At 50.4% G+C, this 15,378-nt stretch overlaps 1 protein-coding gene across 4 annotated transcripts; it reads right to left on the bottom strand.

Annotated features, from left to right (window-relative positions):
- Window positions 1–7,775: 7,775 nt before the first annotated feature.
- On the bottom strand, window positions 7,776–14,365 carry REM2 (RRAD and GEM like GTPase 2). Of its 4 annotated transcripts, none has more exons than XM_008960213.4 (5): window positions 14,105–14,326; window positions 12,470–12,811; window positions 12,146–12,222; window positions 11,248–11,455; window positions 7,776–10,899 (listed from the first exon to the last, which is right to left on the bottom strand). In XM_008960213.4, exons 1-5 carry the CDS (start codon window positions 14,205–14,207, stop codon window positions 10,460–10,462), a joined length of 1,170 nt encoding a protein of 389 aa, XP_008958461.3. In that variant the 5' UTR covers window positions 14,208–14,326; the 3' UTR covers window positions 7,776–10,459. The 4 variants fall into 4 exon arrangements, with proteins under 4 accessions (XP_008958461.3, XP_008958462.3, XP_008958463.3 ...); XM_008960214.4 differs by having other exon boundaries at window positions 7,779–10,899; window positions 12,146–12,219; window positions 14,105–14,293; XM_008960215.4 differs by having other exon boundaries at window positions 7,785–10,865.
- Between the last annotated feature and the right edge of the window lie 1,013 nt (window positions 14,366–15,378).

Here is a 15,378-nt window from a genome sequence, read left to right as displayed (position 1 = left end):
GAGTGATCTAACCTGCCAGCTATTTCTCTTCCTTTCCTCCTTCTGCTGATCAAAGTCCTGTCCTTTAAGACCCTGAAGCTTTCCTAGGTGGAGTTAATCTCTCTTTTCAGTATTCTTTGTCCTCTTGTGGGTCATCTTACTCTACTTTTATTTAGTAAATAAAATAATTGCAATAAAAATTATTTTATTGAAAACTCCATTACTTGATGGTTACAGCCTGATGAGGCCAGACTTGGATGTCTTTCTCATGATTGCTTTGCCTTGCACATATTAAATGTCTGTAGAATTGAATGAATGCTGTTCATTAAAGTGTTAAAGTCAGCACCAGGCTTTCCAAAGGCTGCCCCTTCTAGGCTGCTTTTCCCAGCAGCCTCATCCATTCCTTCCTCACTCCACCAGGAGAGAAGATGCAGCTTTACTCTTTCTGATGTTACCATGGTAGCCTGTGATACTTTCTTTCTAAAGTGCTGCTTGCCATCCACCAGAGACTGATGTTTCCATGGCAACCAGGTGAAGGCAATAGTCACGAGCTGGATGCAGGAAAGGAATTCCGGTCTGAGAAGCTGTGTATCTGAATCTTCTAGCTTCAGACATCCCTTCCCCTCTCTCATAACTTTTGCGCTTTATATCCAGGACTGGTTTGCTCTCTGGTGTGCCCTTGGTTGAGAGAGCTCTGTGAAAGTGAGGTGAAGCAGACCAACCAACTTAGATCATGTGGGAAGGTGGGTGCAAGGAAAGAGCTGAGCAAAGATCACTTCAAAAAGTTGGATGAAATCTATTAGTTGTTCAGATGATCTGCTCTCAAGAGCCCTTAAGGAGTTGGCTGGAGTTTCTGGAGAGCCATTAAGCAGTTATTTTTGAGAGCAATGGGTAGATGGATGAGGTGCCTGAAGACTGGAAAGCAGCCAGCAGTGCTGGATTGTAGAAAGGAGAAACAATGACCTTGGAAATCGGAGACCTGTCAACTTGCCAATGTTCCAGAAAGGATGGGAGTTTTAGTCAGCTTTCAGGCATCAGGAAGCCTACTTGCTTAGAATTAGTGGTGCTAAGAATTCGCCTCCTCAACTCCTGAGCATAAGCAAGCTAGGGGACCTCCACCCTGTAGCCGAGTGTCACACTCTGGAACCACACAGCATGGTTCAGATCCCTCTTCCCTCACAAACTAGCTGAATAAGCTTGGGTAGGTTACTTCACTTCTCTCACACTTCATCTGTAAAAAGGAAATGATAACACCTATCTCATAGGGATGTTGTGAGAATTCATTGAGAAAGGTTTGGAACTTGGCTCATTACTGTCCTCAGTATTTTCACTCCTCTGGATGCCTACTTACTCGATTTTCTAGCTGACTTCATTCTCCCCAACTTTAGAGCTCAAGGTTTATGGGGAAAAGCAAGGGCGGTGCAATGGTGAAAATAAATCTTCATTTTTAAATAAATAAATTGTTCCTGCACTGAAGCCCCAAGCTTACAAGGTCTTGGGTCACACACAACCTGCCTAGTTTTCAGGAAAACAAATCCCACTAGCCCAATCTCTTTATGCTTGAGGCTCTGTCCACATAGTTAGATTTTAACCAGATGGTTTCGAAAAGCCAAAATGAGCCCCCCTCACAGGTACCTTCAAGGTACCTAACACCATTAGCTTTGTCTGGCAGGGGAAAAATACCAGGGCACTCTGTTTTGTTTTGTTTTGTTTTGAGACAGGGTCTGGCTCTGTTGCCCATGCTGGAGTACAGTGGTGCCATCACAGCTCACTGCAGTCTCAACCTCCTGAGCTCAAATGATCCTCTTGATTAGCTGGAACTACAGGTATGTGCCACTATGCCCAGCTAAGTTTTGTATTTTTTGTAGAGATGGGGTCTTGCTATGTTGCCCAGGTGGTCTCGAACTCCTGGGCTTAAGTGATCCTCCCTCCTTAGCCTCCCAAAGTGCTAGGATTATAGGTGTGAGCCACCACAGCTGCCTGAGAGCACCCTCTGTTACCACCCTTTCCTTAGCGTCTCAGCCTCCCCCAAGCACCTGTCTTTGTTGGTCTCCAGAGCCTAGCCCTACACTGGCATTTTCCTTTCTGAATAAGTATTTTATTTATTTATTTATTTTTATTTTTTCTTTGAGATGGAGTTTCGCTTTTGTTGCCCAGGCTGGAGTGCAATGGTGCGATCTCGGCTCACCGCAACCTCTGCTTCCTGGGTTCGAGTGATTCTCCTGCCTCAGCCTCCTGAGTAGCTGGGATTACAGGCACGCGCCACCACTCCCAGCTAATTTTGTATTTTTAGTGGAGACAGGGTTTCTCCATGTTGGTCAGGCTGGTCTCGAACTCCTGACCTCAGGTGATCCACCCGCCTTGGCCTCCCAAAGTGCTGGGATTACAGTCCTGAGCCACTGCACTGGGCCTTATTTATTTATTTTTAATTAATTAATTAATTTTTTTTGAGATGGAGTCTTGCTTTGTCGCCCAGGCTGGAGTGCAGTGGCGCGATCTCGGGTCACTGCAAGCTCTGCCTCCCAGGTTCATGCCATTCTCCTGCCTCAGCCTCCCAAGTAGCTGGGACTACAGGCACCTGCCACTATGCCCGGCTAATTTTTTGTATTTTTTAGTAGAGATGGGGTTTCACTGTTTTAGCCAGGATGGTTTCGATCTCCTGACCTAGTGATCCACTCGCCTCGGCCTCCCAGAGTGCTGGGATTACAGGCGTGAGCCACTGTGCCCGGCTGGGCCTTATTTATGTATTTTTCTGAGACGGAGTCTCATGCTATCACCCAGGCTGGAGTGCAGTGGCATGATCTCTGCTCACTGCGATCTCTGCTCACTTCAACCTCTGCCTCCTGGGTTCAAGTGATTCTCCCACCTCAGCCTCCCGAGTAGCTGGAATTACAGGCACCCACCACCATGCCTGGCTAATTTTTGTAATTTTTTTTAGTAGAAATAGGGTTTCACCATGTTGGCCAGGCTGGTCTCAAACTCTTGACCTCAAGTGATCCACCCACCTCGACCTCCCAAAGTGCTGGGATTACAGGCGTGAGCCAATTGCCCGACCTGAGTAAGTATTTTAAATCAGCACAGGTCCTCTGCTTAAAGTCAAGTTGTAATTTGAACACAAAAATGGAAAATCATGCAGTAAAATACCATCGTGGAGCTTCAATTGCCAATCTTTCCCCCAACCTTCCATCAGATGACAAAACCCAAAAAAGTGTTACCCGTGAGTCCTATGGAAGGCACGTTGGACTTTGTAGACCATAACTTAAATTTTTATCTCCAAATGATGCTGTGCTTTGAGAGTTTAGCAAGCTGCTTTGATGCCTAAATAAGGGGCCAGGACATAGGTTGCAAAAGGCATTACTACTTCCACTGCTTCTCTGTATAATGCTTGAGAAATTACAAAGATCTTTGCTCTTTTATTTAGTCCTCATGACTTCGCTATAAGGTAGGTATTCTTCATTTTAGAGTTGGGATAGCATAGCTGAGTTCAGCAAACCAGACAGGTTAAGAGTGACTTCATCCACAGACCCCCATCCAGGAAACATCCTGAGCACTAATTGAAAAGCATTCAAGGGCTTACTGAATTTGCATTCACATCTGGAGTTTTCAAGGCCACTAAGCTGTGGAAACTTGACATCAATATTCAAATAGATGAAAAGAGACCTTAAGCATATCCATCAGGGAGTCACCGAGATGATAAAGGCCTGAGAAGCAGTATGCTCTTGTCCGGCATTTGTGTCCTTTGACGACTGCACCATCCACCCAAATTTTGCTGCCTTCTTTATAGGAAGGGCCTTTTCCTCATGTGGTGGGCTGCCCACTGTTTCTTCTCTGTGCATTTGCTCATGTAGTTTGACCACAAGGAATGCTTTTCCTTCTTTCTCTCAACTATCTATAGCCTACATATCCTTTAAGGCCCAGTTTCTAAAATATGTCTTCCAAATTTACTGTTTCTTCCATTCAGAATTCCTGGAGCACATGAGATAGCCCCCAGTTAGATAGAATGTGGTATTGTTTGCTGCTATTTTGCCTGTTTTGTGCTGTATCACCTCATCCATCTCCCCAGCTTAATTGTAAGCTATTTGAGGGGCAGAAATTGTGTCTTATTTGTATTTGTTTTCCCCATTGGGCCCGGCACACTGATTGGCATATTGCAGATGTTTAGTACTTGAGAGAAACAAAATGTCTTCTAGCATTTGTGGATGAAAGATTAAAATGTCCAGGAAAATTTACTTAGATTGATGTGGATTGAAACTATATTAGATTAATAAAAAGATGCGTGTGTGTGAACTTCCTGGGAGTGAGGGTTTAACCCAGAGGACTTCCACATATGACCCCGGCAGTCTTTCAGAAGAGAAGAGCCCCTGTTCCAGTCTCTCTAGAGGGCTCAGATGCAGCATGGCCTAAAAGCTCATCTGTAGGCAGAGGCCCAGAGTGGAAAGATTTCCAGATGCAGGACTCCCCGTTCCTCTGACCCTCAGGGGAGAGCACACAAAGTCTATGCTCTGGGCCAATGAGGGGGTCTTGTGGGCAAAGGGGAGTGGGAGTAGCAGGGGCTGGGCAGGGGCTGGTAAGGGAACACGGACTCCAAGACAAAATTGCAGTGGTTAAGAGATGCATGAGGACAGAAAGGACCTTACCTGGCATGGCAACTCAGGTCCCAGTGCCCTCGGCTGACCTCTCACCCCAGCCAAGATCAATGGCTCTACTTTGCCTTGAGAGAGAAAGAGAGAATGGCCTGGCTCTCAGAGAAGGCCTCACCTCTCCCAAGTCTGGCGGGAGCCTGGCTTCAGCTTCCGTCTGTTCTGAGCTATTCCCTGTAGGCGTCTGGAGGGAACACACAGATGGGTCGGGCTGATGGGACTGGCTGAGTTGGGGGAGGGAGGCTCATGGTGTGTGGCTCCCCTCGTGGGGGAGGTCTTGCCATCATGGTCTTCCATACACGAAAGACATGTTTTAAGCTTCTGCCACATAAAAGGCACTGGGCCTTTCTTGTTCCTCATCCTCCTCTCTGGCCACATCTGACCATTGGTGATACTCTCCTAGAAACCCCTCCTCTGGCAGCAGTCACAACAGGCTCAATCCTAGTTCTCCCACTACCTCTTTGGCAGCTGCTTCTCCACCTTCTCCATCTATATATCCCCAGGATCTCCTTGTTCCCTCTTCTTTCTCTGGACCCCTAAGGCTTTGTTTTAAATTATTTTGTTTCTTTTTTTTTTTTTTTTGAGACGGAGTCTCACTCTGTCGCCAGGCTGGAGTGCAGTGGCGTGATCTCGGCTCACTGCAACCTCTGCCACCCAGGTTCAAGCGATTCAGCCTCCCGAATAGCTGGGATTACAGGTGCCCACCCCTGCGCCTGATTAATTTTTGTAGTTTTTAGTAGAGATGGGGTTTCGCTATCTTGGCCAGGCTGGTCTTGAACTCCTGACCTCATGATCCACCGGCCTTGGCCTCCCAAAGTGCTGGGATTACAGGCGTGAACCACTGTGCCTGGCCTATTTCGTTTCATTTTTGAAGTGGTACTAAATGACACAGTTAAAAGTTCCAAAGGTAGGCCAGGCGCGGTGGCTCACGCCTGTAATCCCAGCACTTTGGGAGGCTGAGGTGGGTGGATCATGAGGTCAGGAGTTCAAGACTAGCCTGGCCAAGATGGTGAAACCCCCGTCTCTACTAAAAATACAAAAATTAGCTGGGCGTGGTGGTGGGCACCTGTAATCCCAGCTACTCGGGAGACTGAGGCAGGAGAATCGCTTGAACCCAGGAGGTGGAGTTTGCAGTGAGCTGAGATTGTGCCACACTGCACTCCAGCCTGGGCAACAGAGCAAGACTCTGTCTCAAAAAAAAAAAAAAAAAATTTCCAAAGGTAGAAAAAGGGCATACAGGCTGGACGCGGTGGCTCAGGCCTGTAATCTCAGCACTTTGGGAGGCTGAGGCAGGCGGATCACCTGAGGTTGGGAGTTTGAGACCAGCCTGACCAACATGGAGAAACCCCATCTCTACCAAAAATACAAAATTAGCCGGGTGTGGTGGCACATGCCTGTAATCCCAGCTACTCGGGAGGCTAAGGCAGGAGAATCGCTTGAACCCAGGAGGCGGAGGTTGCAGTGAGATCGCGCCATTGCACTCCGGCCTGGGCAACAAGAGTGAAACTCCGTCTCAAAAAAGAAAAGAAAAGAAAAGAAAAAGGGCATACAATGAAAAGTCAGCTTCCCATCCTGGTCTTCTCCTCACCCAGTTCCCCTTCCCAGAAGCAGCCAGTACCATCTTTTTTTTTTTTTTTTTTTTTTTTGACAGAATCTCACTCTGTTGCCCAGGCTGGAGTACAGTGGCACGATCTCGGCTCACTGCAACCTCCACCTCCTGGGTTCAAACAATTCTCCTGCCTCAGCCTCCCAAGTAGCTGGGATTACAGGCATGTGCCACCATGCCCAGCTAATTTTTGTATTTTTAGTAGAGATGGGGTTTCGTCATGTTGGCCAGGCTGGTCTCGAACTCCTGACCTCAGGTGATCTACCCGCCTCGGCCTCTCAAAGTGCTGGGATTACAGGCATGAGCCATCCTGTGCCTGGCCTGTAACAAACCCTTTTGTGAATCTGATGAAATTCATGAACCCTATTCTCAGACACAGGTATGACTACACAAATACATCAGATTGTATGTACCATTTCACAAGACGCAGACTCCATCAGTAGTCTGGGATAAGGATCCCAGCCTGTACTGCACCTTCTCCCTTAGTATAATTGTGGATCCCCTTGCAAAATGAAAATACAGGGCTCCTTGTTCGAAGAATTTTAAGAACATAACAGCAGAACATTAAACTAAGCTTAGGGCCCTATGTGACTGCACAGGTCACCTTTTCTCCTTGCTCTTCTACTACTATCTTTATGGTAATTATTCTCAAATCTGTTTCTCTTGTCCCAACTTGTTCTGAATTTCAGATTCAGTTCTAGAGAGCTGCTGAAACTCTATATAGATGTTCTTCTAGCATCTCAAATTCAGTGTCTCCAAAATGGAGCTCCTTACTCTCACTACCTCCTCTGCCCCTTTACTCCAAGTTCTGCACCATCCTCTCACCACCTACAACTTTTTCCTCTCTTTATACTCATCCACTAAGTTGCCAAGTCCCATTGATTCTGACGCTCAAACCCATGCCTCCTTCCTTTCCCACTGCCACCCCCCTCAGGATGACCTTTCATTATCCTCTGTATGTATCACTGTTAACTGGTCCCTAAACTCAGCTCCTCAGGACTTGCCTCTGCAGCTCCAATCCATACACACCTCTCCCAGCCTCCTCTTCCCAAAAGACCATCCTAATCATGACTTCCACATTCAGATACCTGCAGTGACTCTCCCTGCCTACAGAGTTGGGCACAAACTCTTTTTCCTGGCATTTAAGGTCCTTTACAGTGGGACTCCAAACCTTCTTTTCCATGCTCATCTCTTACCCCTCCTCTTCATGTCCCTGAGGTTTCAACCCAACTGTACAGCCATCTGGTCCCTTAATGGGCCCAGTGTGTTTTCCTGTGTTTTAAAATTTGAGCTGCCTCTGTTCATGGTCTTCAGAATTTAGAACTTGCTTACTCCACTACAGCCATGTAATTTCTCTGGACCTTTCACCACAGCCACTGCACATGGCCCTGCCCATTGTGTCCCCGCATCTTGACTGCTGTCCCCTCTTTCTCTTCCTCCCATCCTTATTGGAAAGGGAGCCTCAGATGCAAAGCTGGATAAAATCATCATTAAGTATCAAGCAGAGCCGGGTGCGGTGGCTCACGCCTATAATCCCAGCACTTTGGAAGGCTGAGGCGGGTGGATCACCTGAAGTCAGCAGTTCAAGACCAGTCTGGTCAACATGGTGAAACTCCATCTCTACTAAAAATACAAAAAATTAGCTGGGCGTGGTGTTGGGTGCCTGTAATCCCAGCTACTTGGGAGGCTGAGGCAGAAGAATCACTTGAACCCGGGGGGTGGAGGTTGCAGTGAGTGGAGATCGCACCATTGCACTCCAGCCTGCGTGACAAGAGCAAGACTCCATCTCAAAAAAAAAAAAAAAAACAGTATCAAGCAGACATGAAATCCCAACTCTACTGCTTACTGGGTAACCTCAGGCAAGTTACTTACACTCTGTTTCTTCTACTGTTAAACAGGTAGTAACACCTTATATAGGTTTTTTTTTTTTTGCTTGTTTGTTTTTTGAGATGGAGTCTCACTCTGTCGCCCAGGCTGGAGTGCAGTGGCACGTTCTCAGCTCACTGCAACCTCTGCCTTCTGGGTTCAAGCTATTTTCCTGCCTCAGCCTCCCTAGTAGCTGGGATTACAGGCACCTGCCACCACGCCCAGCTAATTTTTGCACTTTTTAGTAGAGATGGGGTTTCACCATATTGGCCAGCTTGGTCTCGAACTCCTGACCTTGTGATCCACCCACCTCGGCCTCCCAAAGTGCTGGGATTACAGGTGTGAGCCATGGCGCCCGGCCCTTTTTTTTTTTTTTTTTTTTTTTTTTTTTTTAAAGAGACAAGTTCTCGTTCTATCACCCAGGCTGGAAGGCAGTGATTGCAGCTCACTTCAGCCTTGAACTCCTGGGCTCAAGTAATCCTCCCACTTCCTGAGTAGCTAGGACTACAGGTGCACTGCTTTTTTTTTTTTTTTTTTTTTAGACAGGGTCTTGCTCTGTTGCCCGTGCTGCAGTGCAGTGGTACAATCACAGCTCACTGCAGCCTTAACTTCCTGGCTCAAGGGTTCCTCCCGGCTCAGCCTCTCAAGTAGCTGGGACTATCTGAATGACACCACACCCAGCTAATTTTTTGTAAAGACAGGGTTTTGCCATGTTGCCCAGGCTGGTTTCAAACTTCTGAACTGAAATGATCCTGCTGCCTCAGCCTCCCAAAGTGCTGGGATTACAGGTGTGAGCCACATGCCTGGCCAATTTATATATATATTTTTTGTAGAAACTGGCTCTCACTATGTTTCCCAGGCTGGACCTTATATAGTCTTTAAGGAATTAACAGATAAAATGTATAAAGTCCTAAGGATAGTGCCATTATTCATCTTATTATAACTACCCATGCTGGGATGGTCCCCTTGGCTCCTCCCCAGCTACAAGGACTCAGGAAGCATTGCAACCCTCTTTCCATCAAGTTCTGGGAGGCTGTGTGGGGTAGAATGGAGGCTGGCCCTCAGGTGCTCCGGTAGCTGTATTGTATGTCTAGGGGTGGTGAGGGGAGCTGCTGCCTCTGCTCCCTTTGTTCAAACTCATGGCTCAGGCAGCAGCAGGCGTGGGCGTCCCCAGGGGAGGCAGTGACAGTTTCAGTACTCACACGGGCTTTGCAGGTGACAGCTGGGGCTGTGGAGCCCTGCCAGAGGAGGCACAGACAGACCCCCATCACGCCACAGCTGATGGGCTTCCCTGGTGGATATGGGCCCCACTTTGAACCAGCCCAAGTCAAAGCTGAGTACCGCTGGGAGCTAAATGTAGCCTCTAGCCTGTTCCCTGCAGGATAGAGTGGGGGTAAGGAGATGAGGCTCAGAATCTAGAGATTTGGTCCCACTGTGTCACTAATTTACAAATGACTTCTAGGAGGTCCCTGTTCCTCTCCAAGCCTGTTTGCTCATCGGCAAACGCACGAAGTGGACCTGATTATCTGTAAGGGCCTGTGGCCCTATGACATGGACTACCCCAGGCCAAGTCAGTTCCAGAGCCTCCTTAGAGAGTTAGGTTCCTTGCTCCTCTGGGCCTGAGTTTTCTGGTGGGTAACAGCAGTTTCCATCAACACCCATTCCTTCCCCAAAGACTCCAAGAACAGAGTCAAAAGTGAACAGAGGCAGTACAAAAATTCTTTATTGAAAAGGGAAAGGGTGGCCCCCTGCTGGTGCCCCCCTGGCCCTGGCCAAAAGGGGTTGCCACTGCTCAGCATCTGAATGCAGAAAGTCTGTCCACCCCTTACCTTTAATAACCTTAAAGGGGAAGTGCCGTGGTGAACTGGTAAGTCAAGAGAATCCATCTCAGGAACAGCACTTCCAGGCCCTTGCCTTTAAGAACTCCTTAAAGGCAAAGTGGACACATGCCGCACCAGATGAGAGCCAGAACGTTTATCGGGAAGGTCCCTGGAGGAAGTGTTTCCGTGTCTTTACCTTTAAGACTCTCTTAAAGGTGAGGCATGTTCACGCAGCGTACAAAGGAGGCAAACTCCGTCAAGGAGTCTACGAAGCACTTTTCCAGATCTTGCTTTTAGAATCTCTTTACAGATGAGGTGGCCAAGCGCGAATTAATAAAAAACAAAATACCTTGCAGAATTATTTTTCTTCCCGACCCAGCAGAACCCGCCCCGCTCACCGGCCGCCTTCAGGTCTGCGTCCTCGCCTTCTAGGCGCCCTGAGGCCCAAAGGTCCAGAGAACGCGTGGGGGCGGGTGTGGAGATGCCGCCTAGCGGCCCCGGGCCGCCCCCGGCGGTCACACCGGGGCATCCTGGGAGTTTTTGGTTTCCTAGACGGCCTCCACCAAGGAAGCCGGACGGGGGCGGGGCGGGGCGGGGCGAGGGGGCGAGCGGAGGGCGCGGTGACCATGGCGACCGCAGTGGCCATGGAGACCGCGGCTCAGAGCACCGAGAGGTCGTGACACGACCTGGAGCGCTGCTTGAAGAACTTGGCGTTGCGCGGCACCAGGTTGGCGAGGAACCTCTTGGCTTTCTTGGTGAGGCTCTCGCGGCGTGCAGGTGGCGCAGAGCCCTCGGGGCTGCCCGGATCGGGCCTCTGGCCTCCGGCGTGGTTTCGGCCCCGCCGCAGCCGGATCTGGCGCACCGCGCCCTCGAAGAGCTCCCTCGTGTTGTGGTGCAGTGCGGCCGACGTCTCGATGTGCTTGCAGCTCAGCGTCCCGGCCAGGTGGCGGCCCTCTGCAGGAAGGCACCGGCTCAGGCGCCCGCTGGGCTGTACGGGACCCGGGGCGAGGGTGGGTCTAGGGAGGGTCTGGGCGTGCGGTGGCAAGGGATTGGTACTAGTGAATCTTGCAACCAAGAGAACATGGCTGAGCTCATATGGTGGGTCTGTGGAGGTGCGAAGGAGAGGGAGAAGGAGGCCTAGGAGAGAGGTGAGGGGAAGTGACAAGAAGGGATTCTCAGGGTCCTCGAGTGGGGCATTGGGAGTGTCCCCCTAGCCTGGGTCTGATTGCAAGTGAGTGCGTCCGCGATGGTAAAAAGGCCTTAGGGAGAAGAGGTGACTTGGAAGGGAGAGCATTCCCCTGAGATCGCAAGTATGGAATCTGTTCAGGATACACACCCTCCAGTGATACCTCCCGGGAGCGGGCCAAGTCGCTCTTGTTTCCAACGAGGATAACGGGTAGGTCGTGGTGCGGCCTCCCAGCCCGGAGCCGAAGTAGGGTCTCTGGAACTTTGGAGAAACTCCGTCGGTCGGTGACTGAGAAGACGATGAGAAAGGCGTCCCCGGTCTGAAGGCAGTGGTCCCGCAGCCACCCTCCTGCATCCCCCTGCAGACGGGCAGAGGAACGTTAGGGCTGGAGGCATAGGAGATCCTGTCCAGCACCTACACCTCAAAGAGGAGGAACAGGGCTGTGAGGCAGAAAGAAGCCACCTGCTTAGGACAGCAGAGCTAGTTAATGGCAGAATCTCCCTACCCAGAGTGTTTGTGGAGGAGGAAGAAATTAGTAATATGAGGATCCTAGACTAGGGTAGCCATCCTAATTTCTTAAGCTTAAGCCCTTGATTCAAAAATGAATATTATTCACACGTCTGTAATTTGGCCTCTTATTTCTACATAGTAACCTTTATGTCCAAATATTCAGAAGTCCTCACTTTTTTCCCCCTTCCCTGATATTCCAGATCCCTGAGCTCTTGTCTTGTCACATCAGATTCCTTCAGGCTGAAAAATTTATGGATGGAGTCAATTTCAGGGTGTCCAGCCTAGCTTGGAGTTGCAGGGTTTGTCAAATTCCCATCCTAAGTTTGCTCTGAGTCAGAAGATCCTGGAAAGACTGTGGGTCTTAACAGCCACAGGCTGTAGTGTGGGCCTTTGCTTTCTGAGGTGATATGAATGAAAGGTCAGGTTCCAGTACATGTGGAAACCAGGACCAGCAGTCCCACCAGCCTTCAGCCAGACTTTGCCCTTCCCCAGTTCTCCCAGCTTCATCACCTGCCTGCAGACACATCTTAGTTCTCACCTGTTCCCAGATGTCATAAACGACTAGAGTCACTTCCTCCTTATCCACCATGATGCGTCTCTCATAGGTATCCTCTGCTGGGAAATAGGGAGAGGGTATAAAGTCCATTAGGAGGTTTCCCAACATTTGTGAGACCTGGTAACCAGGGACACCTCAGATCTCAGCACCAGGGAACCCTGCCCCTCTTCAGGGAGGCTGCCACAGAAAGCATTGGAAAAGCTTCTGTTAAGCTCTGTCCTTCAGGGGCTGCTCAGGTCACGAGCACTTCCTTCCCTGACCAGGGCCCCAGAGCCCCCTCAACCCCTGGAGGGCTTCCCCAAATACCTGGGTTCTCCGGTTCATGAGCACTATCTCCCTGGAGACCACCAAAAGTGCCTGCTAGGGTGCTCTTGCCCACGCCGCTCTCCCCCACTAGCATGACCTTGAAGATGCCATCCTTTTGAGCAGGGGCTGCCTCCCCTGAGCCCAAGGAGTCAGACGAGCCAGAGGATGAGGCCTGAGGTGGCCAGTCAAGTTCATCTACAGCCTGGGCCCGCCGGAGCTGGTGCTTGTAGGGGACAGGCATACTGCCTCTTCGTCTGGGGGCCCCAGGGGCAGAGGGTAACCCGCTCCGGTCCAACTCTGCCAACAGTTTCTCTGACTTCTTTAGTAGCGTGGCATCTGCTTCTAAAATAAAATGGGAGGGCAAAGAAAAGGAAGCTATGAGTGGTATATGCTCAACCATATGCAGAAGGCTCAATCCAGGCTGTTCCAGTATCAGAGGCCCAGCTACACCCACTTGATGACCATTACCCAGAAGGAACTGAGAATGTCTGGCCTGACCTCTTACACTAAAGTCTCCAGAAGCCTGAACTGGAGTTGACATGATAGCTTCTCCAATGCGGTCCCAACCCCAACCTATTCAAAACGTGCCCCATGCAGGGAAGGGACCTGAATGCAGGCTCACATACCCACTCACACTTTACACTGATACACAGGCACACCCCCAGACTAGGCCTCTGGCCCTGTACGGTGGAGTTGGGGGAAGTTTGGGGAAGCTGCCTCTTTTTCCATCAAGAGGCCCTTCCTCCTCCTGTTTCCAGCACTGGTAATCCCCAAACTGAGGAGCAGAGAGGATGACAAGCTGAAACTGCTGCCCAGTGTCTGGGGAGTAGGTATAGCAGAGTAAAAAACTTTGTAGTGAGCTTCTTCCTAGGAAAGGGCCTTTGCTTTTTGAGATGATGTGCGTGCTGGGTCTCTGTGGGTTCTCTGTGTGTGTGTGTGTGAGAGAGAGAGGGGCTGCTGCTTCCCGTGGCCCTGTAGGTGAGCATCCCTCATTGCGTGGTTGGATGTGAGAATCCTGCATCCCTGTCTGTCCCTGTGAGTGGGAGAGAATATTGTGTTCATAGAGCAGTAGAAGTAGAGAGAGAGAGATTTTGTGTGTGTGTGTGTGTGTGTGTGTGTGTGTGTGAGCGAAAGGGAGAGTGACAATGCGCGGGTCAGGGTAACTGGAGGAGGACCAACAGACACAACAAAGGGGGCTAGAGGGAGGCTGGAAATAGCCCAGGATCAATACTTGGCCAGCAGCCAGGGCCTCCAGCAGCCAGAAGAACCCTTACAATAGTTCCCCGGGGTAGCCCCTGCCTGTGATTCCCAGGCTTGTGGGCTGCCCCTTTCCTCTCCCCTTCCTTCTTGCCTGTTCCAGCCTCGGGAATGAGGCTGAGCTAGGGGCCATGTACCAGTTTCTCAAGCAAAGCCCTGGGAGTGCTGGGGGAGGGGGCATTTAGGCAGCTCTTCCCCTCCACCCTAGCCCAACCCCAATCCCTTGTGTGAGCAGGGGTCTTCTCCACTTTCTCAATTGCTCTTCTCCTCTTGCTGACTGAGCTCAAGCTCCCTCAACCCCTAGTTCTGACCTCCCCACCAAAGCTTCAGCTCCCACCCCCATGGTTTCAGCCGGAACCTGCCCAGGTTAGCCCTCACCTGGTGTGGGCGTCCCTGGAGGGGAGGCCTGGCGGCTGCCAGAGGGGCAGAGTGCTGTGGTTTCTGTGTCCATGTCCATGTCTGTGTCCAGGTCCGTGTGCATCAGTGTGCGTGTGCGTGTGCGTGTGCAGCCCAGCAGCTCGCAGCACCCTCTCCCTCACTCAGCAGCACTGTCAGCTTTTCCCTTTAAATACCACCACCACCACCCCCCCGCCCCGACACACACACACATGCCCTCCCCCCTAGACACCTGGGGAAATTGTCCCACCCCCTGATGAGGTCACACATGCTAATGAGCAGTGATGTCAGCGGGATTCCCTCCTTTCTGCCCCCCCTCCCTTTTCTTTGTGTCGCTTCTCTCTGGGAGCACACGCACTGCAGAGCTTGGTTGAGTTATGACAGAACAGTCAAGGGGCAGAACAGACAAGGGTTGCAGGGGGTGTCAGTGGGTAAGGGAGCTCAGGGTGACAGAAGGCAGGGACCTGGGGACGTGAAGGTCTTTCTCCAGCAGCCAGGACTACGCATCATTTGTCTTTGTATTTCCAGACCCCTAGCCCAGTGTCTAGCCCAGAGAGCGTGCTCAGTGGCTGCACAGGGGCAAGAGGCAGAAAGATTAAAAGCTGGTCTGAAAGACAAAGAGATACAGGCCAAAAGAGGTGTGGGGACTGAGGGTCAGCCACCCTGCCACCTTTTCCTTCTCCACCCTGCCTCTTCTGGGCTAAGAGCCACGAAAGTACTCATTTCCCAGCCCCTAGGCAGATGCGGGCTCTGAGGAAGGAAATTCAGCTGCTTCATTTGGGCAGCTTCATTTTGCCACTAAGTTGAGGTAGGGGCAAACCATTGTGGAGACTCTTCCACCTTCTCTCCCTGCCAGGCCCACCAAGCTAACGATAATCAGAGCAGGAAAAAAGGGTGAGACAAAGCTAGCTATCTCAAACACGAGGTTCCCAATCTTAAGTGGGTGGGGAAGGGGGAGTGCCAGCTACCCCCCAACTCCCCTACCCACTGTTAATGTTTTTTGGTGCAGCTGCCAGGCCTTCTGGGCTATGCAAGGCAGGTACGCAATGGGTGATGTCTGCCTGTTTTGTAGGAAGCCCAGATAGCACATCTCTTTTACCGTTCTTTTTCTGCCCAGTTCCCTTTCCCTTCAGGTTCCTTCTCCTGCCCCTTTCCTTCTTGTCCTCCTTCCTGACACCCTTAAGCTCCCAGACACACGTTCTGATTTCCTTTCCTTGCCCCATTTTTGCCAGATGCTGTGCTAAGTACTTTCTTGC

This window comes from Pan paniscus, chromosome 15 (genome assembly GCF_029289425.2).
Source record: "Pan paniscus chromosome 15, NHGRI_mPanPan1-v2.0_pri, whole genome shotgun sequence".
Classification (NCBI taxonomy): Eukaryota; Metazoa; Chordata; class Mammalia; order Primates; family Hominidae; genus Pan; species Pan paniscus.
This window is presented reverse-complemented; position numbering and strand designations above follow the sequence as displayed.